This window comes from Microcebus murinus, chromosome 6 (assembly GCF_040939455.1).
Source record: "Microcebus murinus isolate Inina chromosome 6, M.murinus_Inina_mat1.0, whole genome shotgun sequence".
NCBI lineage: Eukaryota > Metazoa > Chordata > Mammalia > Primates > Cheirogaleidae > Microcebus > Microcebus murinus.
This window is the reverse complement of record NC_134109.1, coordinates 34944142-34969202: the sequence shown is the minus strand read 5'-3', so window position 1 is coordinate 34969202 and position 25061 is coordinate 34944142. Positions and strand designations below refer to the sequence as shown.

Sequence of the window (25061 nt, the reverse complement as noted above, 5' to 3'; positions counted from 1 at the left end):
TACCTTTTTATATATTCGTGCTCATGGGTAAGACACACCTTCAAGCCTTTTGCAGACATCAACTGGATAGTATAAAACCAGCATCGGTGGTAATTGACAAAGGCTATTTGGTAGGAAATTTGAAAATTATTAAGCTATGGCCCTGTTTCCCTTTTATAGATGCCCATAAATCTCCTTATATTTGTTGCTATCTGTAGCAATAGTGGATAACAAAGATTCAGCTCAGATTAGGGGTTTCTGGTAGGGTTCCTTTTTATCAGAATAAATCTCTGTCCATCTCAGAGTTGTTGCTTTGGGGTTTTTTTTAATTGTTTTTAAATTCTCTCCATTTACCTTAGAAATATCTACTTGTTTTTTGTAGATATTTATTCTGGTGAACTTAATCTTGTATTGGGAACACAAATACCTTTTCTATCTCTAACCTCTGCCTTTCTCTGGGTCTTCTATGAACAAGATCCTTTGAATTTTTGAGAGTTTTAAATATTATTTTGGCAAAAAATTGGGCTGTGGTTCTGAGCTTTTCCAATGTTTTATTTACTATCATTCCAGTCATTCATTTTCTCTTATCATTTTCTCATTTGGAGTCTTCCATTGATTATCTTATATGTATAGACCTTTCTTATTTCAGGACCAAGCATAATGGATTTACCCCCTTCTTTATGTTACCTATGACATAACAGAAAGAAATAATATATTCTTTCTTCAGCTTGATTTGAGGCACACTAACGCTCATGAATTAATTCTCTTTTATAAATTGCTATTTCTTTTCTTTTAGTCTCAGCTCTTGTGCTCAAAGCATTAGATTCTAATTAAACTCTTCTCTTAAAACACGGATGTGCTTTTCTTAAATACAGATATGAGACTTCTTTTAAGTAAAAAATCTATAGCTTCCAAACTAAAGGTCAGATGTTTTAATTATGCTCCCTCATTCTTTTTTTTTTTTCTTAAAAAAATATGAAGACTTATGTAAGATGTAATAGGAGAAACTTAATGTGGGGTTTATGAGAACTCTCTCTACTGTCTTTGCAATAATTCAATACAGCTAAAAACTGTTCTAGAAGAAAAGGTTTATTTAAAAATATAGGAAAGACATTTTCTTTTTATTCATATGAATTTTAGAAACATTCAAGTGCTGTATTTCTCACAAATAATGAAAAATCTGACAAATGTCAGTGTTATTTATCTGCTCTCTTGATAAACTGAGTCAATAATAAAGCTTTGGCTCAGTTTGAGAACATTATCCCCTGGATCCTTGTATAATATTGCACAGAAATTAACTGATATAGATCTCCCATTCCCACATGACATCACACTCCTTTGTTCCTCTCAAATCTTTTGTGGCTGTAGCAACAAGGATAAGAATGCTTATTGCCTTAGAAGTCTGCCATGAGTTTATAGTCTCAAAAAATCAGCAAGTCTAGTACTTGATTGTGGAAACAATATCTTGCTGAATTTTATCAGGGATTCATAGTGGCTCTAACTCTTCCTAAAGTTCTTGATAGTATCTGCTTTGATCTAAAAAATGACCACCTTGCTGTGACACATTTGAATATGAAAAGTACCTCTTCTGATGGTAACTATGTTGTATTTTACCTTCTCAGCTTTTCCTTTGGAATCATTTTTATAGCCTCACCATCTTAGCTTTTGTTTCTAGGGCTCTACTTGATGGGATAGATGATATCCCTGGAACATAATTTTATTTAGATTTGGGGTTTGGTGACTGCTTTATTCAAGGCTTATATAAATTGAGAACTAGCTACTGTGCCCCTCACTATATGGGATAAAAGGTTCCATTCTTTTTCTTTTTTATTTATTTTTATTTCAGGATATTATGAGTGTACAAACATTTTGGTTACATTTCATGACTTTGCCTCACTCAAGCAAGGATTAGAGGCATGCCCTTCCCCTCTGCAGTACTCACCGGGTCCATTAGTTGTGAGTTTATCTTTCCACCCTGCAACCCCTAATTCCAAAAGAGTGAAAGACATTCTATAATAAAGACATCTGCACCCAAATGTTTATGGCAGCACAATTTACTATTGCAAGGATGTGGAAACAACCCAAAAGATTGTCTTTAGCAGGACCCATCTTCTCTCTTCCATGGCAGACAAAACAGCTTGGAAAACTAATCTGACTAAAGAGTACATGTCAAAACATACTGTAATATGAAGAATTAAGATGCCTAGGGATATTCAGCAAGAGCCTGTATAAATTAGAGCAGAATTGAAACTTTAGAATGGAAAAAAGGAGTTCTCGTATTAGTTAACCATTTGCTATCTATGGCAAAGTATGCAATTAGAAAAATGGATTTCTAGATTAAAAATTGGCATACTACATTTTCAAAATAGTCAGTATAGAACATGCTATATAGCCAGTTGTGAACATTACTGGTAGCTATCATCAAGGATGATTAGAAAGAAAGTTCATACTGGATATTTTTGTAATTGTTGAACTTAGAGATCACTTTACTCAGTGAATTTTATTTTATAATGAAAAAGTAGATTTGTTTGTAACATCTAGAACTCTGGAGAAATCTGGAATTCTAGAAAAATTATAGTTTTAAGTTATTTTGAGTTTCATCACGGAAGGTAAGCTCAGAATGCTGAAGTGCTGCTGGAATAAATGAACCATTTTACTTCTTTCATAAAAATCTCAGTGTATGCAAGTTTGAGTTCAGAGATAATTACACTTGCATGTTCTGAATTGTGGAGAAGTAAAAGAATTTTTTTAATGCAACTGCTTAATTTCACATTTGTTTACTGATATTTCCAAGTAAATGTTCTTTTTTTTCACTGCCATCTTCCTAAATATGTTCATATAATTTTCAGTGGATTCTTTCTTTGAAATCCAATCCTTAAAGCTAGATTGTTTGCTTAATAAGAAATCTATTGGATCATTCTGGCCTATTATATATGATTTTCTATACTTGTCACCTATAAAGAGAAGTTGTCCTCTCTGTGCAACTTATTTTCACTTTGTTTCTCTTTCTCTCTGACAGAATCCCAAGGACTGCAGCAAAGCCAAGAAGCTGGTGTGTAATATCAACAAAGGTTGTGGCTATGGCTGTCAACTCCATCATGTAGTCTACTGCTTCATGATTGCGTATGGCACTCAGCGAACACTTATCTTGGAATCTCAGAATTGGCGCTATGCCACTGGTGGATGGGAGACTGTGTTTAGACCTGTAAGTGAGACATGCACAGACAGATCTGGCATCTCCACTGGACACTGGTCAGGTAAGGAGCCTATGCAGCATGTCAGGTCTCTGGGTTGAACCACTGCATGACCAAATTATTGGATTTCTAGGTATGACATTACAGATCATAGTCATCTTTTCCTTTGGATCCATTATTGCTATACATTATCCAGATAAAATCTGGAAGAACAATATTTTATTTAAAAATGTTTTATGATCTATTTCATTTCTGATATTCATATGTGGATTTAGAAAAATGTTTTTTCAAGGATCATAATTTAATCTTTTCATAATAATGATGATGATATACCTTTCACTTTTTAGGGTGCTTTTACACTATTGAACTCATTTGATCCTTGTAATTATCATATAAAGTAGACCAGTGGTTCTCAAACGTTAGAATACATGAGTATCACCTGAAATTCTTGTTAAAGCACCAGTTTCTGAGTCAGAAGTTCTGGGGTGGAGCCTGAGAATTTTCATCTCTGACAAAATTTTCAGGTTTAGAGACCATATGTTGAGTGCCACTAAGATAGACTTTGCTGGTAACTTTATCTCCAGTTTACAGTTGAGAACAATGAAGCCTAATTTGTTTATGTGATTTTAACTTTATTCAGGAAACATTTGATAAAGAGTAATGTGACTAAGGTACTATGCTAGGCATTATAAAGAGATAGAAACATCAGTAAGAAATTTCCCTTCTCTCCAAGGAAGTGGTGACAGAGGGATGAGAATACAGATAGTTTCTTACTGCTAACCTAGTTCTCTTCTTTCTACAATCGTGAACTTTAAACAAGATCTATAGTTGAGCTACTTCTTTTTTAAAATCCTGGCTTTATCATTTTGCAATCATGAGCAAGTTACTTAACCTGGGCCTTAGTTTCCTTATTAGTAAAATGCGGAGTAGTAACTTACCTTATTCAATTGTTGGTAGGATTAAATGAAATAATATATGTAATACACTTAGAACAGTACCTGATATATGAGCTCTGGTAACTGTTAGCTTCTGTCCATAGCCTTTATTCATTGAGCAAATATATAATGAGTGCCTTCAGTGTGACAGATACTGAATTAAGTGATTAGGATAAATGCCAAGCAAGACAATACATTACCTCTGCACTCATATCTTGTGGGAAGTCAAACATTTTTCAAAAAGCTGAGGCATTTAAGTTAATATCATTTATCTTGGTGCTAAGCACCTTTTCCCTACAATTTACAGCATTAGATGTGAAATAGGAAGCTTTGTCACTGGCAAAGTGAGTCACTTTAGTTCTACATTTCTTTTGCCTTCTTTAGAAAAAATTAGGTAATACCTGATTTCACAGAATTGTCATGAAACTTAATCGGGTAGTTTCTATAAAATACTTTAGGTTGCTCTGTAAAAGGTCCTGTATGGATTAAAAGTACTATCTTGTGATATGATTTTTATCTTCCATAGGATGATTTAGAAGCCGTCTTTTATATATCAACATTTTTTTTTGTTACTTCATATTTTAAAGTGAACCTCTTAATCTAGAATCCAGCAGAGCTTTAGTTTTAAGATTACATCTTCCACTGATCTGGTTTTGTAGTTTTCAACTAGTGCCAACAGATTAAGTATAAAGGTTAGAAAGATACTAGATTTGTCAGTCAGGGAAAGCAATTTATCTAGGCTCATTATGGCTAACTTTTTTTTATTTCATGGGCTTAGTTCAGTTTAAACTTGTTTGATAGTGCAAATGTATAGACAGAGTAGAAAAGTTTTCTGTGTTTAACTGGTTCTAGGGAAAGACAACTTTTTGGCTGATAGTTAATAGAAAAGTGAAAAGTTGGCCTCACTAGACTTACCAGATTTAGTTTTTCCCTGCCTATATGCTACATGTAATTATTTGGTTTGCTTGATTTTTAATCCTTCCTTGTATATTTTGTAATCTGTAGTGGCAGCCACAGGATATGAAGATCAAAAATGGCTTGATCTTAGCAAACCTGGCTTCAAAAAAAGAAAAAAAAAAAAAATGGCTTGAATTTTAAAAATTTAGTATTTCTTAATGTTATAACTAGCAGAATCTAGAAATCATCCTTCCTATACTCATCTGGAATCAAAGGCTTAGTGAAAGCTAAATGATTTATCCAGGGTCCTAAAGTCTATAAATGCCAGAACTCTGGTTAGCACATTCACTTCTACCTACCTCCAATCTAAGTCCTTCCCGTTAAACTCATGCCAGACACCTTACCTAGCAGAATAATGACTAGAGGCACAAAAACTATCTAGAATATCTAGGAAGTAAATAAAATAATTTTAATACTTTAGATACTAGTCTTGTATCCAAAAGAAGAGACTTATGTTTGAGCTTAGAATATCTTTGTTTTTATGAAAAGTATGGTTGCCATCGATTTCTGTTTCTGTTATATACATTGTCTATATATGTATCTTTTAGAGAAACTAATGAATTTGTTTCCAAGAACTAGAGGAAACAGAGTGAATTCTAATAAGCTCCTTGACATTAATCCCCATAAATTGCCTATGCCTATTATTGTTCTGACTTGTAAAAATAATCCTGAGATATTTCCCTTAGCACCACTGCCATAAAATTATAATTGTTCATACATACTTGGCATGATGTGCCTGCAGGTAGAATTTAGTGATTCCTGTTCAGATGTATCACCATTATAGGAATTAGTATGTACATCTGATTATTTCAGTAGCTACATCATATCTTGTTGTACGTTGACTGCTATTTTTCTCCAGCATCATTTTGTTTGTATATGTGTACTTATTACATATTCTTTATAATAAGTAACTTGGTTAAGTGAAGGAAAATATTAAAGACTATCTTTCCAGTAAAAAATAATCCCAATCTTTCCCATCACCTATAGATCTGTTCCTAATAGTTGTGTGTTCTAAAGTTGCTGATAAAATGATCATTTTGTTTTTCTATATCACAAGATGTTTGCTAAACCTGAATTAAACTACATATAGTATGCCTGATTCTTCCACAAAGATTCCTTGTGATAATACTGAATGGGAGTCTTATCTCCATGTTTAATGGTTTAAAGTATCTTTTAATAATTGATTTTGTTAAGTATATTGACTTTTAGGCTATATATGATGACTAGCTTCCAAAATGCTGTTCAAGCATATTAAATATCGTTGAATAGATTATTTTAGTGATAGAGAACCCCATTAAAATTAAACTCTTTGCTATTTGTTCCCTTGTAAAAATTAAAAATTTATTCAGATTAGTAGTTAAACTACTTTGGCTTGTCTTTCTCCTTCTATTGTCTTTTTTCCCAACATCTTAATACATATATAATAAACTGGATTACTTAATATGATGAATATAACTAGAAAACTTTCTTTATAAATGAAAATAATGACTATTAAGAAATAGTGTTTATAAATATGATAAAATTTGATGTCATAGAGATGAGGTATCTGGATTAAGTACATTTTTAGGTGGATGGCCATTTGCTATATTTATTTATCTAACCTGGATGGTTACCTTCTCTCTTTTGCCTCATTTCAAAAGGTTTTGGTCAAAGAGTTTTATTTGACATCCTCCAGGTTTATGTGGAGGCAGCCTTAAAATAAAAGTAATTCAATTAAAGCACTTTCTATGTGCCAGGCACCCAAGCTGGACAACATGAAGAAGATAGTCTGGGGGAAAGGCAGATAACTGAATGAGTAATTAAAATATGTTGAGGTAATGTGGTGATACGGATGAGTTAAAAGTACTCTGCAGCACACATCCAACACATATTTGCACTTTTGAAAGAAGTGATTTTTAAACTGAGACTTAAAGTATGAGTAGGAGTCAGCCAGGAGGGACATGATATAAGAATTTTCTGTTACAGGCACAACATGTAAAAAGAGAGACAAGAGACCATGGAATCATTGGGGGAACTAGAGGTTGTTCATTGTAAAGCTTAAATATTGAGAGACTAGCTAATGTTTTGTTTTGCAAACAAGTGTCACAATTATGAGTATTTATTTCCATATAGGGTATCTATTTGGATGATTGTGTGATTTTGTTCCTCATTAAGCCAGCAGGTTTTAATTCAAGAGTCAAAGCTCTTTTGTTTTATTTTTGGTTCAGAGAGTGAGCATAGTTACAAGAAGTCAAACTGCTTTCAGCTGCCTCTTCATGTTACCTAGGAACTATTAAACTATTTAAGCAAATATCTCACTCAAGTCAGAAGGAAAATCTTTAGCAAGCTGAGCACAAATGAAATTATACTTTAAATCTTTCCTGTGAAACTAATATTTTAACCTTTACAAAATTATTAAGATGTCTATTCAAAACATCTAAATATTCTAACCAGCTCGTATTCTTAATAATGGCTGATATCAGGTAGGCTAATTTATAAACTAATATTAAGCAATAATATGATTGAAAATATATAGGTATAATATACCTATTAGGATAGGCTACAGCTATGCTTCTGTTTAGTATTTTTCAGCAATATTTCAGCCTTTGATGACTAGTTTAATGGAAACTTGAAATAAGTGCATATACTATTTTAGATCCCTTTTGCTGCAAAAAAAAATCTAGATTTCTCTGTTTGGGTGATGTGAGGGAAAGGAAAGGTACTTGACTGTGAGTCTCATGCCAGTTCTTTTGTTTTTAGCTTTCTTAACATTGGCAATTAACTATAGCTTCTGAACTTCTGTTTAGCTCAAAAAAAAAAGCTTATGACACTCATTACCTACTTACCTGTCTACGTTTATAGGGCTGTAATCACAAGGGAGAATGATTAGAGGCCATAAAAGGTATTAAGATGATTTCCACATATAATTTATTTCCATTGTGTATGTTTGGTTCTCAAATTTTTAAACACAAACGTGATATTGGAATATATTACTAGATTATAACCTGCAATGACAGGGAAGTTATCCTTTTACTCTGAGATGAAAGTCAGGCCTTTATAAGAGCTTCATGTACAGTTTTTCCCTTTTAAAATTATAAAATTAAATGGAAAATTTTAAAGAGATACAGAGAAGAAAAATGACTTCTGAGGATATATTCTAGAATAGTAGAATATCTCTTAATAAACCCATGATTTAATCATAATAAAATTCTGGATCAGTCATAGTCTCTCTGCAGCTACCTTAAGCCTCCAACAGTTCTCAATATTTTTTCTATCTCAACATACCTGAGTTAAAAGGTATATTCTAATAGGTTTATTAGAATCTTTTTTTTTTTTTTTTGAGACAAGAGTCTTACTCTGTTCCACGGACTAGAGTACCATGGCGTGAACCAACGCACCTGGCGGTTTAATCAAGGTTCTTTGTCGTTGGTCCCACTTCTTTGAGCATCACTGACCTAAGCAAGTATCATTGTAGATACATAAGGACTTTTGATTCAACCTCTATATAACTTCTTTGTTTTACTAACATGGTCCATAAAATAAAGAAAAATCTTTGTTTCAGGAATTTAAAATACCATTTAGAGTATATTTAAGTCTCAGAGGGACTCAAAGTGCTTTTCACTATGGCATTTCCTTCATTTTCAGTTCCCATTTAAGAAGATAGAAGGAAGTCTCTGGTATCTCATTAGGATCTCATTAGGATCATTAGGAAATATGGGAATAGGGAGCTGAAGCTTTGTCCATAGTACAGTGAGCCTATGTTCTTAAACACAATTTGAATGTTTATTTCCATGTTTTATCCTACAAGTGTTTCTCAAATTGAGTTATGAGGAAACCTGGGGAAAGTGAATCTGAAGTTTGTAAAATGTCAGGATAAACATGGTACATTTTCCTAGATTATTAATTTTATTCACTGGTAAGCAAGCTAAATCATTTTCAGATAATAAAACAGGATATATAATGGTATAAAATGAAAATTGGATAAAACATTAAACTTTAGCCCATTGCTTTAAGCCAGGTTTCAGATTCTCAGTAGTATGAGTTTACCTTCCTCTGCTATTGGGAGGATGTTGGTAGAAAACTGTAAGCAGCACCATTCCATACCTGAGTTTTTTAGTGTTTATCTTGAAAGTAGACTCCATATGGCAATGGGGTCTGTGTCTTCTGTGTTATTTACATAGTGCCAACCATTTGGCCAAACCACATAATTATGATTTTTTAAAAAAGCAAACAATCAAATAAAACCTACCTTTCCGACAACCCTGTCCAAATTTCAAAACATTACCCTTCAAGCTATGTGAGGCACTTTCATTAAATTGTAGGGTTTGTTTTTAAAACATAGTCTATGACTAAGAATGAATCTTCTTAGCAATATATTCTGCCCTTTTTTAGACAACATTCTGGCAGAATGAGTTCAGAGATAGAGGTGTGATTTAGGAAGGAGCAATACATAATTAATATCAAGGTCACTGTGGAATGGAAACAATTTCATTGGAAAAGTTTTTGAAAAATCCCCTAAAGTCTATTTAAAACCTATCCAAGGTTGTTAGAGCTAGAAATAGAATCCAGGTACTCTTATTTCCTGTGGGATGTCTGGGCCACATAGCTTTGATAACTGAGAAATTATCAGTGATTTTGTAAGTACCGATATACCTTTTAGGGCATAAGTTCCTTAAAGATTTGATATAAATTATTATGTTTTAAACATTCTAGTAGAGCTATGTAAAGGATTCCCAAAGGAAATCCTTTACAAAGTAAAAATTTGTTTTCTAATACGAGCTAGTAGTCTCTTGATTCTCCCCTTTCTCCCTTCTTCTCTCCCTCCCTTCCTTCCTTTTTTAAATATTTCGATTGTTTTGTTTTCCTCAGACATACATACCTATGTGAGTCTTTGAGACTCAGTCACATTTGACTTTCAATTCAGACATCAAAGTATATAAAACAAAGATTGTAATTCTTCAGTAGCATTTTGATAAAAGTCTTATTTGTTAAAAGCATGTAGATCACATTAAAGTTTGGAGCAATTCTACAAACAAGATAATTGTTGAAATATTAAAGAAAGTTAAGAGGGCCTCCTATCCCTTTTGGTTAGTTTTATATGCCAGATCTCTGGGTATAAATATAAATATAAATCTATGATTTCCTTGTCTCTTTTTCTTAGGTTTATATGAATTCTAGTCTAATTTCATAGACTAGGAAATAATCCAGGATCTTTAGTAGAATTATACTTATCTATTTTTTCCTCCAAAAGTATGTTGTTCAGTAAGAAAGTTCTATAATGGTTTATATATTAGGTGACATTATAAATAAATATGTGTGTGTATGTATATCTCTCTAAATAGTAGACTTTCCCCCTCATGTACTTTTGTTTCTTTTAGCTACTGGTCAAAAGTAGATTACAGAATCATTAACATGTCTATATGGTAGTTTAGGATCAGGCTGCTTGCTCCTGTTTTGCTCCCTAAAATACAGAGAACAGAAATATTCTTGGTAATATTGAAAAAGATTAGAGTTAAGTCCTCTACTTCTTTCTAAAGAGGTGTTCCTTTTGATTCAATTTAAGTTCAGTCTACTAATATAATAGCCTTTAAACTTAATGCAGGTTGTATTCCCTGGAAGCAAGAAATGGCAAATAATAATAGTATAAGTCAAATTGATTTTCCCACAAAATATATAATTTGAGTTATTTTAATTCTTGTTAAAAATTTTGATGTCCAACTTTACTTTTAAAAAAGGACAACTGCTAAGAAATACTGTATAGATATAAATAATGGGCATATTTATAATGTTTTTTAATCATGAAATTTCTTTTGAAAATGGATCACTACCATAAAAAGAAAAGTACACTAGTCATTCAGTAAATTTTGAGTACTAGTAGATGCTATGGAAGATATAAAGATAAATAAGACCTACAGTCTGCCCTTATGGAATTTGCCACTAAGTATGTTAACTCCCATATATCTGTAAATGTAAACAAGATGGGATATGTTAAGGATAATAAGAGAGATATAGATATAAAATTCTGTGGATGACCAGAGGATAAAAAAACTATTTCTAGATGAAGGATTTAGAGACTTCACTGGAAGCACAAGCTAAGCCATTAAAGGATGAAGAAAGGCACTATGTACAAGGACAGATCAATGTCATTGATTTGGAGTCAGAAGTTATTAGCTGTGTGACTTTGGGTGGTGTCCCTTAACTTCCCTCTAAGTTCTATGTACCTTACAGGGTTTTTATGAGCATTCAAAGTGATAATATATTTGACAGTGTTTTATATATTCTAAACCACCCATATGTTATTATTACCACTTTAGTTTTATGAGAACAAAGCAAAATAACAATAATAGCATAATTGGGCCATGGGATTTCGGCAAGACTTTTGAGAAACTTTAACAGCTAGCAACATTAATGAAATTCAAAACTCCTTGGGGCTTTTTGTGAAGTTTATTCAGAAATGTAATGAAAAGAGAAGTGATAAATTATGATAGAGGGTCAAAGTGAAGATGAAGATGACCCTCCTCTTTGCTCATCCTTCCACGGAGAACCAGCTTTGGCTCCCCAGATCCCCCAGCCCACATGATGATGATCATTCTCCAATTCTTTTAGGTTTTATTTAGGTTGCCCAGTAAAATCTTACGGTCTAAACTGATTAGGCATCAAAAGTACGCTCCTGTGAAGGAGCTTGACCAATTTCCCTTAGTTTCCAGGACAGGGTTGCCGTCTTAGCTAGAGCCATCACTGATCTCAATCAAAGACACTTCCTGACAAAGCAGTCTTTAGTTAGTCTTCTTTAGCTCTCCAGTGATGGTTTGGGGATGAGGGAGGACTTGGAATAAACTATGCTTTTATAGAGCTCTTATATGTGTATAATACTAAGAGAGACGAAAATAGACTCCTGTGAAGGCTCTACTCTGTGGGAGCTATGTTGAACGTAATGCTTAGGAATCTGAACATATCAAAGGGGTTAATTTCCGAGTAATTTTTACCTAAAAGTAGAGAGATGTTTTTCAGTGAAAAAGATTTTTCTAAACACCAGTAATAGAATTGAGCAAATTCTAAAGATCTGAATATTAGAAATACATACAAGTTAGAGTCTTTGACTGAGAAAACATCCCTCTGCTACCTATTTGTTGAATAAATAGATGGAGCTACAAAATGCCAGAGTAGCAGAGATTATGTAAGAACTGAAAACATATTATTGAAGCACTATACCATGGTCCTCTCCTCCTAGGTTTCAGGTAGTAAATATTTGAAGCTGTTATTTTAGGAGAGTATAATATATCTAGATTGTGACTAGGAATTAGCTAGCTTAGAACACTTCAGAGGGTTTCTAAGACATAATGAAAAAAGCAGTTGATAAAAGTAAATCCACCAATATTTTTCTTTCTCTGCTGCCACTGCCCGTCTTGCTGTGTCCACTGAAATCAAGTGTCAGAGTTGGGGAGCAGACTGATTAAATAGCTGCTTCTGCTGCTACCTCTTGCAAATCTTTTTTTTTTTAATTTATTTATTTATTTTTTTATTCCTTCATATTATGGGAGTACAAATATTGTTAGGGTTACATATCTTGCCCCTGCCCCCCTCCCCCACCCCACTATGCCAGAGCTTCTAGCGTGTCCAGCCTCCAGGTGGTGCGCACCGCACCCACCGTGTAAGTGCATACCCTTCCCCTACTCCCCCCTTCCCCCTGCCCACTTCCCAATTACAGATTTTTTTTCAGACATTTTGGCTGTATATCTTTATGTATATGTATATCTTTATCTCTCCCTAAAAAGGGATAGAGGTAATCCCTTTCCCCCAACAATGCTCGCCACTTCCTTAAGATGTGGGTCTCCCCCCCAAATGCCTGTTGAACACTACCATTTTTTGAGTACTGTAGTTTTAGTCAATCAGTACCAATTTGATGGTGAATAGATGTATATCCCCTTTCCCAGATCTTGTGTCGTCTTGCTTTGTATTACGGGCTTAAGCTTAATCCAGGATAGCATAAACGGTGCTAGCTCACTGTTGTTTCTTAGGATTGAGTAATATTCCATTGTGAGCATATACTACATTTTAGTTATCCACTCATGAATTGACGGGCACTTGGATAGTTTCCATGACCGTGCAGTAGTGAATTGTGCTGCCATAAACATTCAGGGACAGATGTCTTTATGATAGAGAGACTTACATTCTTTTGGGTAGATGTCCAACAATGCTATTGCTGGGTTGAATGGTATTTCTATTTCTAGCTGTTTGTACCTCTGGCAAATCTTGATCCATATAGTTAGAATATCCAATAATAGGATATTGGCAAAAGTAGACATTATAATCTGTGTTCTTCTTTTTCAAATTATATCCAATATTAACCATGTGGCCACCCAAATTGAGATTTTAGAATCTATAGAGCAATCTATCTGCATCCTTTGGAAATGTAATACCTAAATTGAATTAAGAATATGATATCTACATTTTAAAGATGATAAGATGTCTCTATTTCACAGGAAAGATTACTATTTATGGTCTGCCATAAATGACTATCTTATAGGCACCATTTTTATTACGTATGTGTTAATAAGTAGTAATTTAGTTCATTCAACTATTCAATTTTTTTATACACCTGTATCATGGTTTAAATATTGCCTCATTGATTATTTCAAGATTGAAATAATCTACATTATTTTGTTAACAGTGATACAATTAATCTCTTTATGCATTTCTCCTTGTAAATATATGTTCGTTTCCCTAGAGCAGTGCTTGCCAAATTTTTTCATATCCTACCATATTTAAAAGTTATTTTTTCTGCTTATATTATCACCTGGGGGATGGTAGTTTATGAGCTACAGAGATCTCTATGACAGTGTGTTACATATAAAATCTTATCCTTTAAAAAAGGGATTAGCACATTATAGTCATTGGAACAAACTCGGCCCCCTACCTGGTTTTGTAAATAAAATTTTATTAGAATATGTGCATGCCCATTTTTAAACATATTTTCTGTGGCTGTGTTCATACTACAATGGCAGAGTTCAATAGTTGCAACAGAGACCATATGGCCCACTGTATTAGTCAGGGATCTTCAGAGAAACTGAACCAAGAGGAGATTTATATATATATATATATATGTCCTGAAAGAGGTTTATTATAAGGTATTGGCTCATGCTATTGTGGAGGCTGAGAAGCCTCAGGATCTACCATGTGTAAGCTGGAGATCTAGGAAAGCCAGTAGTGTAGTTTGAAGGCTTGAGGGCTGGAGGGCTGATGGTGTAGATTCCAGTGCAAGTCTGCAGGCACAAGAACCAGGAGTGCCAAGGTCAGAAGATTGATATCCCAAAGATATTCCCTTATGTTTTCTTTTAGAAACTTTATAGTTTTAGCTTTTGTGTTTATGTCTATGATCCCTCTAATATTAATGTTTATGTATAGTGTTGCGGTCATTGGTTTCCATATTTTTTTCTAGTTGTTCCAGCTTTATCTGTTGACAGACTTTCCCTGTTTGAATCATCTTGACATCTTTGTCAAAAATCCGTTGATAATGTATGAGTCTCTTTCTGGTTTCTGCAGTCTGTTCAACTGCTCTATCTATGTCTATCCTTATACCTTACATTTTTATCAGCTATCAAATTCTTTGCAGCATGTTGATTGAAAAGCTGTCCATATGCCTATAATTGGTATTGCTAGGTCATAGTAAAGTCTACATTTCTTTAACTTGGCTACATATGCCTAATCCCTCCATGGGAAAATTATTTCAGTAGCTTCTCTACTTTCAGAATCTATCTCCTTTTAATCCATCTTCTACACTGCTCTCAGAATGATATTTTCAAAACCAAATATGACTTTGTCTTCCTTTCTTAAAGTCTTCCATGTCTTCTCAGTGGCTAAGAGACTACTTACTTTAGAATATATGAAATAAGCCCCTTCACATATATAGCCCACTTCTCAAAATGTACCCTATACTCCATATCTTGCTAGTCTACCCTTATTCTTTGAAAGTTTTGTACACTTTTACTGCTATACTGGTAACATGTAATTCCTTCTTTATAGAATATTTTGCCTTCACTTCATTCCATGAAATCCTGTTATTTCTTAATATCATTTTCTTTGTGATACTTCCTTTCAATTAACCCTATGTTTTCACTTATATACTGTATTTAAATAGTTTGCTTACATGTCTCTATGACTATACTATAAGTTCTTTAAGAAGCTTGTCCTATTTATTTTTGTCTTTTTGTTGCCTAATTATACTAGCCAACACTTGTTACTCAGTTTTGTTACTATTACTGATATTTTTTATGATAAGCAGAGTGGTCATTGAAAAATTTTAATATCTCTGTTTCTGAACCTATCAATATAAAGAAAATCTAGCCTGATTCTATGTTATTCACAGGTTTCTGGTGTGGAGCAAATGAGGTAATAGGCATGGAAATGTTTAAAAAATGTTTGAAAAATATGATGGCTTTATTATTGTTTGTAACAAAATTCCACTAGAATTAACCCTCTTGGCATCTTATAAGCTTTATTATGATGGAAATTTACCTTCACATAATGGTTAAAATAATTCAAATATTCAACAGCTATTTTAAGATTTTAATCTCTAATGTTTCCAGTAAAACTGAAAATAACTAAGTTAAATGCATTTAAAACTATTAATACTTTCTGGACTAAACAAGGCATTTTCTTATACAGAATCTCAGTTGTATGTAAGTGTCCTTTTGAATATCTGTGATTCAGTAAACATTTATTGAATATTGCTCCATTTAGGCACTATGAAAATAATGGCATATGTGGGAACAGCTAACACTGAGTGAACCTTATTATATATAACAGTGCTGAAGAACGTTGCATGTATTATCTCATTTGATATTCACAACAAACTTACATTATTCACATTTTATATATTAATAGGTAAGTAACTTGGCAGTGGTAGTATAACTACTAAGATACAGAAACCCAGTATGACTTTAAAACCTGACCTTTAAACATTATGCTCAGGGATCAGCAAACCATATTCCTCCATAGCTAGGTTTTGCAAGTCCTGCTACTTTTTAAAAGGTGGTTTAAAAAAGAAGAATCTTGGTGACAGAGATGTATGTGACTTGCAAAGCATAAAATATTTATTATGTGGCCTTTACAAAAAAAGTTTGCCAACCTCCAGATGATTAAAAATGAAGTTCTTATACTCAAGAAGCTCCCAATCCAAATAGGAAATAAACAAAATATTTAAAAAGTCTATCATATGATGCAAAATGTGGCTAGTATTGTTATTATAAAGATGTAAACAAGAATCCCAAGGGATTGGGGAGTGGTGGGAATATAGTCATTCCAGCCAGAAATGTTAGAAGAAATGACATTTGAACTGTTTTTGAAAAAGTTGTACAATGACCAAAGATCTTGAGTATAGAATTTTGCACACTTAGAATGCTTGACAGATGATGATACAAATGCTTATTTGCCCATCACATCTTGCTGAGAGTAGATGCCAGAATATCAGAACTCCTAGGCATTATTTTTCTTTCTGCCTATGAGTTGCTGAATTATGTAGAAGAGAGCATTAAACCATCTGCTTCTCAGTTTAGCCTTTAGTCAATTGTGACTAAAATATTGCTTCTGATAGCTAGTTATGTTGCATTTTCAAGTGAATCAAAAACAAATCTGATAGAGGGTGCTTAGGTGCAAGTATTTTTTAAGCTGTACAAGTATAAAAATGGTAGTGCTTTAGTTAAATAAACCTTGAGTTTTATATTCATTCTTAACTGTCATTGGATAGGCAGAACTGAAAACCAATGTTTATCTTCATAGTAATTGCAATTTTTGCAATAGGTTTCTTATTTATAAGAATTCAGTATATAATTTTACAACACATTTGCATTAATTTGAGAGAAACAATGCAAGTATGCTTTTGAAGAATATTGGCAAAAGTAGTCAAATTATTATAGAATTACTTGTTAAGAAATTTTTTAATTGAATTGAGGAAATGATGCAGGATTAGCATTGTTATTAATCAACTCTTTTGTTATAAATAGTGCCAAAGATATAATGAATGTCATTGTGAAAGATTTATACTTTGTAAAATAAGTACACAAGAAAGTATTAAACAACATTGGAAGATGCATTTTCTGCCAACGTAATTTATTTTTTTGTTTACTCAGATGCTGACAGATCTGCCAACATAATTTGGAATATGACAGTTAAATAATCAAATTTTTGGATATTGAGGGGTTTTATTCTCAAAGAGAAAAAAAGATAAATTATTTCATATTGATTGAAGAATATTTCACATACCAAAAATAAAGGCAGAGGAGGCATGAAGATTCGTAGTTTGTGCAGACTAGCTATCCATTGTATGAGTAATAAATGTTATGTCTATATTCATGGCATTTTAAAAAATTTGATAATAGCTTCCAGCTATTTCTTTTTCTGAATATCATTAATATTTATGTGTAACCATTGAACTAATTAAGGTGTTTATGGGCAAATCACTGTTCCCTGTTCTGCTGTGGTTATATAATTTAAATTAAATGTTTCTCATTGATTAAGTGAAATCTCTTTGAGCATTTTTGTTAGCCTGAAAAAAATATACATTAGTGATAAATAGCAATTTTGGCTTCTGTGTTCTATGTTGATCCAGATATTTTTGTTGGCATTGATTTTATATCATAATGTATATTTGATGGCATTTTTAATTGGCAAAAAAACTAATAAATGTTTTATTATAACAACTGTAGTATGTCCTTAAATATTTGTCAGTATATAGTCCTCTCTATTTTAATAGTAGAATTATCTATGTAATTGAGTGGAAACAGGAGTAGCCACAGATGCGTTAAAAAACACATCCTACTAAAAAGGTTTGAATGCAGTCTTTGAGTTGTGCCTAAAAAATAGTCTGAACCCTCTATCTAGCTATGTCATCTTTTAAAAATACAGGCAAAGAAATGGTTCTAAAAAGCTATATTTTGATGAAATTATCTGTTATCAAGAGTAAACTAGCATTTTTAAGCCATTGCTGCTGCTGCTTTTTTTTTTTTTTTTTTTTGATGACAGAGTCTCACTCTGTTGCCCAGTCAAGAGTGCCATGGCATCAGCCTAGCTCACATCAACCTCAAACTCCTGGGCTCAAGCAATCCTTCTGCCACAGCCTCTTGAGTAGCTGGGACTACAGGCATCTGCCACCATGCCTGGCTAATTTTTTCTGTATAATTTTGGTTGGCCAATTAATTTCTTTCTATTTTTAGTAGAGACGGGGTCTCGCTCTTGCTCAGGCTGGTTTCCAACTCCTGACCTTGAGAGATCCGCCCGCTTTGGCCTCCCAGAGTGTTAGGATTGCAGGCATCAGCCACCTCACCCAGCCAAGCCATTGCTTCTTAGTAAAACATATTATATTGTTATCCAGTTTCATTAAATTAATTTAATGTAAATTAATCAAATACTGTTTTGTATTAGTAGCCACAGGTAAGAGAAACTTACAGAAAAAGACTTTTCAATTTGTGGATTTTTAAAGGTCATTGTTCTTTCTCCTTTCCTTCTTCTTCTCTATATTTAAGGTCTTGACTACCAGAAAGAATAAGGAAAACGTAAAGGCTCAGATTTTTTTTAACTTGTCATTTTGCTTCAATTTTTTTTTTAATTTGTCATTTTACAATCCCTTTCATCAGTGAAATGTGAGACAATGCATTTTTGCAATATGCCACCCAATTTCCCAATTCAAAAACAAATTTGGACACAGTTTTCCCTGGCAACACTGAATGGAGGAACTCACTTTCTCTCGGTGGTTATTGTATAGAACAGTTAAGAACAATGCAGTCAACTCTCTCCTAAATTAATTACAAGAGATATAACTGTAAATAATTTAATGTGATAAATATTCAAAGAGTCACTTTTCCTTCACTTTGGATAGTTCCATGCCATGCTATTGTAGCTTAATCCCAGGGCTTTGAAATGATGAGCAGAGGCCACAGTCCACCACATGGATAAGACACCTCAAGAAATAGAGAGCTTTTATGTTTTTATTGCATGATAGTGAACAGCTGTACCCACCAGCAAGCTTGCCCTTTTTGGCAGCTGCCTTTAGTTAGCATTTTAAGCAATTGCATGCTGTTTGCCTCCAGTGTCTGGCATTCCTCAATTAAAATTTTAAATGCATTCTTATCATCCCCTAAAACAAAGCTCACTTATGCAATCCCAAGTCTAGCTTGAGACACCTGTTCTTGAATCTATTTTTTAAAATAATAAGTTCAATATGAAATAAATCTCTGTGCCCTGTCATGCTGGAATGAAAGAAAATACAACATTACTATAATAGACCTATGGTATTACCACAAACTATTTAGGTGGATCATTGATTGAGGCCAGTTAATGGGTATGAGATAGTATATCAAAGCCATTTTCAATAAAAGATTAATATTGTGGCCGGGCGCGGTGGCTCACGCCTGTAATCCTAGCTCTCTGGGAGGCCGAGGCGGGCGGATTGCTCAAGGTCAGGAGTTCAAAACCAGCCTGAGCAAGAGCAAGACCCCGTCTCTACTATAAATAGAAAGAAATTAATTGGCCAACTGATATATATATATAAAATTAGCCGGGCATGGTGGCGCATGCCTGTAGTCCCAGCTACTTGGGAGGCTGAGGCAGGAGGATCGCTTAAGTCCAGGAGTTTGAGGTTGCTGTGAGCTGACGCCATGGCACTCACTCTAGCCTGGACAACAAAGTGAGACTCTGTCTCAAAAAAAAAAAAAAAAAAAAAAAAAAAAAAAAAAAAGATTAATATTGTTATTAATTTTGAGAGTTGTTTTTGTTTTTATTTTGTTATGAACAGTCTAAACAATGCTTGATTTTTGTCAAACAACTGAAAATGCCATCAAATTTATAAATGAAGAGAAGTTTGATTAACAGTTTGATTTCTTTTAAGCCTTTAAAGTCCATCAGTAAGCAAAGAACAAAACATTGTTATATGTGAGAGAAAATTTTTTGTACCGATTTGCAATAAAAGAGAACTTTGGAAAAGCTGTATTTCTACTTAATTATAGTCTTTATATCAATATTGACTAGAAAATTCTTAGTGATAAACTTGAAAACATCTACAATGAAGGAGAAATTACATTCATTCAGACAGAACAAGTTTCTTCCTAGGTTGAGAAGTCTTAGGTAACCTATGACTCATACTTTATTTAATTTAAGCTGTTTCCTCTTATAGCCTTACATTTGGTCTAAAAGGACCTTTGATTTAATAGAATGCTCTCTTTGTGTTTCTAATCTGTGATAAGTTTGGCCTTTATTAGTTGGTTAGAGATTTCTTTGAATCCTTTCCAGGCATTGTCCCTCTTTAGTCAAAGGAAAAACTTTATTTTTTCCCATCCTTAATAATATTTAGCAATTACTAGGATATTATCCTTTTTTATTTTTAATGTTTAAAGAGCTTTCCTCATTTATTCTCTCCAAAAACACGCCCAAGAGGAGGTAGCATTATTTTTATAAATATTGGACAAGAAAAAGAAGGGTTATAGATCGCATTAACTGGGTAACAGTATCAAAGATCAGAGTTTTTAGATTTAATTTCAACTGGATCGTATTGTCATTTGGGTGATGCCAAATTTTAGCATAATTATTTTTAAGTAAAATTTTTAAATATAAAGCAATGAATATCTATTGCTGCAAAACCCTGGAAGTGCAGAAAATGTGAAGAAGAAAATAAAAATACTACTTAAATATATAAATATATGTATGTGGGTCTATATATATTCCTCTTTGTCATTTTTTATTGCATTCTTTTTTAAAAAAAATAGTAGACTTTCTTAGAGTAGTTTTAGGCTTACAGAAAAATTGAACAGAAAATATAGAGTTCCCCTGACCAGGTGCCAGCCATGTCCTAGTTTCTGCTATTATTACTTTTATTGGCATGATATATTTGTCACAATAAATCAACCAATATTAATACATTATTATTAACTGAAGTTTTGTATTTTACATTTAGGTCTGTGTTCTATGTTTAACATTGGGGTTCACTCTTTATGTTGTACAGTTCTCTGGCTTGTGCCAAATGCATGATTTTATCCACTATTATATAATCATATACAATAGTTTCACTGCACTAAAATTCCCTGTGCTTCACTTACTTATTCCCCCCACCCTAGCCCTCAACCACTGGTAACCACTAATATGTTTTGTCTCCACAATTTTGCCTTTTCTAGCATGCCATATAGTTAGAATTATACATTGTGTGGTCTTTTCTGTCTTCTTTTATTTTTATTTTTTTAAGGTTCCTACATGTCTTTTTGTAGTTTGACAGCTCATTTCTTGTTATTACTGAATTATACTGTATGGATATACCACAGTTTGTTTATCCATTCAACAACAATCAATTGGTGCTGGAAGGACTGAACATCCACATGCAAAAGAAAGTGGAGGGGAATATAAATACTGACTTTATACTTTCACAAAAATTAACATAGATCATGGAGGGGTTGCCTCCAGTTTTTGGGCAATTATGAATAAAGGTAGTATAAACATTTGTGTGCAGGTGTTTGAGTGGGCATAAGTTTTAAACTCAATGAGGTAAGTTTTTAGGATTGAGATTGTTGGATCATATGGTAAGACTATGTTTAGCTTTGTCAGAAACTGCCAAACCATTTCCCAAAATGTCTGTCTTAGTCTACTTAGGCTATTATAACAAAATACCATAAATTGGGTGGCTTAAACAGTAGATAATCCTGAAGGCTTGAAAGTCCAAGATCAAAGTGCCAGCAGATTCACTTCTTGGTGAGGGCCTTCTTTCTGGTTTTTATCCTCACATCTTTGAGAGAGGAAGCTCTGTTGTCTCTTCCTCTTCTGATAAGACCACTAATCCCATTGTGAGGGCTCTACCCTCATGATCTCATCTAAACTTAATTACCTCCCAAAGGCCCCATCTTCTAATGACATTGAGGGTTAGGACTTCAATATATGAATTCAATATATGAATTTGGAGGGAAAGGAAAGCACTCAAATATTCAGTTTATAACAGTGGTTATACCATTTGACATTCACATCAGTAATGAGTTCCTGTTGCTCCACATCTTCCCCAGCATTTGATATTATAACTGTTTTCAATGTTAGCCATTCTAATCGGTATGTAGTGGTATCCTGTTTTAATTTGCAATTTATTAATGACATACAATGTTGACATCATTTCATATGTGTATTTGCTATCTGTATATCTTCTTTGGTGAGGTGTCTGTTCAGATCTTGTGCCCATTTTATAATTGGGTTATTTGCTTGCTTATTGTTGAGTTTTAAGAGTTTTTTTTATATTTTCAATATAAGAACTTTCTCAGATATCAGTTTTGAAATTATTTTCTAGCATCTGTAGCTTTTCATGTCATTCTCTTAAAAGTATCTTTCATATAGCATAAGTTTTTAATTTTAATAAAGTCCAACTTCTCAATTTTTTCTTTATGGATTATACTTTTGGTCTTGTATCTAAAAACTCACTGCCAAACCCAAGGTCACCTAGATTTTCTCCTCTGTTTTCTTCTGGAAGTATTATAGTTTTGCATTTTACACCTAGATCTATGCTCCATGTTGAGTTAATTTTGTGAAAGGTATATGGTCGGTATTTAGATCCCTGCCCCACCCACACACCTTTATTTTTATATGTGGACATCCAGTTGTTCCAGCATCATTTGTTGCAAAGACTATCCTTTCTCCATTGGATTGCCTTTGCTTCTTTATCAGAGATCATTTACCTGTCTTTGTGTGGGTCTGATTCTGGGCTCTATTGTTCCTTTCATCTATTTGTCTATTTGTTTGCCAAACCATACTGTCTTGATACTGTTTACTTTGTAGTAAATCTTGAAGTCAGGTTATGTCAGCCTTCTTAATTTGTTGTTGTTCAATGTCATATTAGCTCTTCTGGATATTTTGCCTTTCCATATAAGCTTTAGAATCAGTTTGTTGATATCCACAAAATAACATGCCAGGATTTCAATTGGGATTGTGTTGAATCTATACATAAATTTGGGAAGAATTGACATCTCGACAGTATTGAGTCTTTGTATCCATGAACCTAGAACCTCTCTCCATTTATTTAGATCTTCTTTGATTTCTTTCTTCAGGGTTTTATAGTTTTGCTCATATAGATCTCATACATATTTTACTATATTTAAACTAACCCACCTCCCCTCCCTCCCTTTCCCCTCCCTCCCTTCCTCCCTCCTTTCCTTTCCTTTCCTTTCCTTTTCCTTTTCCTTTTCCTTTTCCTTTTCCTTTTCCTTTTCCTTTTCCTTCCTTCCTTCCTTCCTTCCTTCCTTCCTTCCTTACTTCCTTCCTTCCTTCCTTCCTTCCTTCTTCCTTCCCTCCTTCCCTCCTTCCCTCCTTCCCTCCCTCTTTTCCCCTCTTTCTCATCTTTTTTTTCTTTTTTTCATGCTAATGTAAATGATGATATGTTTTTAATTTCAAATTCCAGTTGCTTGTTGGTGGTATATAGGAAAGCATTTGACTTTTGTATACTTTTATCTTGTAACCTTGATGTAATCACCTATTAGTTCCAGTTGTTTTTGATTAGTTTTGGGGATTTTCTACATAAATGATCATGTCATCTGTGAACAAAGAGAGTTTTATGTCTGCCTTCCCAATCTGTGTACTTTCTATTTCCTTTTCTTGTCTTATTGCATTGACTTCCACTACAGTGTTACATAGGAATGGTGAGAGGGGACATCCTCGTGTTGCTCCCAATCTTAAGGGGAAGGCATCAAGTTTCTCACCATTATGTAGGATGTTGGCTGTAGGTTGTTTGTAGATGTTCTTTATCAAATTAAGGAAGTTGTCTTTGCTGAGAGTTTTTATTGTGAATAGGTGTTGGATTTTATGGAGTACTTTTCCTGCATCTGTTGATATTATCATATTATTGATATTTCTCTTCTGTTGATGTAAAGGATTATATTAATTAATTTTCAAATGGTGAACCAGCCCTAAATACCTGAGATAAATCCTACTTGCTCATGGTGTGTAATTCTTTTTATATGTTGTTAGATTTGATTTATTAATATTTTGTTGAAGATTTTGCATTAATGAGAGCAATTGATCTTTTCCTTTCTTCTAATGTCTTTGTTTAGTCTTGGTACTAGTGTAATGTTGGTCTCATAGAGTGAGTTAGGAAATACTCCCTGTGTTTCTATTTTCTAGAACAGCTTGTATGTAACTGGCATCATTTGTTCCTTAAATGTTTGGTAGAGTCTACCAGTAAAACTGTCTATATGTGGTGCTTTCTGTTTTGGAATATTATTAATTATTTATTCAGTTTCTCTGATTGGTATAGCTCTATTCAGATCATTAGTTTCTCCTTGAGTGAGTTTTGGTAGGTTGAATTTTTCAAGGAATTTGTTCAATTCATGTTAGTTATCAAATTTGTGAGCATAATATTCCTTTATTATTATTTTATTGTCCATGTGATTAGTGTGATGGGGCCCTTCTTTCGTTTCCAATAATAGTAATTTGTGTCTTACCCCATTCTTTTTTTGGTTACTCTGGCTAGGGGGTTATTAATTTCATTGATATTTTCACATAATGAGCTTTTAATTTTATTAATTTTCTCTGTTTTTTCTTGTTTTCATTTCTTTGATTTCTTCTGCTTGCTTTGGATTTAATTTGCTCTTCTTTTTTCTAGTCTGCTAAATTGGATGCCTAAATGATTGATTTTAACTTTTTCTTCTTTTTTTATTATATGTATTTAGTGCTATTAATTTCCCTATAAGTACTGCTTTTGCTGCATTCTGTAAGTTTTGTTTTCATTTTCATTTAGTTAAAAATATTTTTATTTCTTTGACCCTTGTGTTATAACACAAGAGATTTCAGCTATCTTTTTGGTTATGATTTCCAGTTTAATTCCATCATGGTCTGAGAGCATACTTTGTGTGATATCTATTCTTTTAAATTTGTTAAGGTATGCTTTATGTGCCAGAATGTGATCTATCTTGATGCAATACTCCCTAAGAATTTGAAAAGAATGTGTACTCTACTGTTGCTGGATGAAGTATTCTATAAATGTCAATTAAATTTATGGTGTTACTCA

General features: G+C 33.3%; 1 protein-coding gene across 10 annotated transcripts in view; it reads left to right on the top strand.

Annotated features, from left to right (window-relative positions):
* Positions 1–25061, top strand: part of FUT8 (fucosyltransferase 8) — a 293680-nt gene that overhangs the window by 231569 nt on the left and 37050 nt on the right. For all 10 annotated transcript variants that reach the window (XM_076003949.1, XM_076003953.1, XM_076003948.1 and 7 more), the window contains one exon: positions 2999–3236. In XM_076003949.1, coding sequence (XP_075860064.1) covers positions 2999–3236 — 238 coding nt within the window. The remainder of the gene's footprint in view (positions 1–2998; positions 3237–25061) is intronic.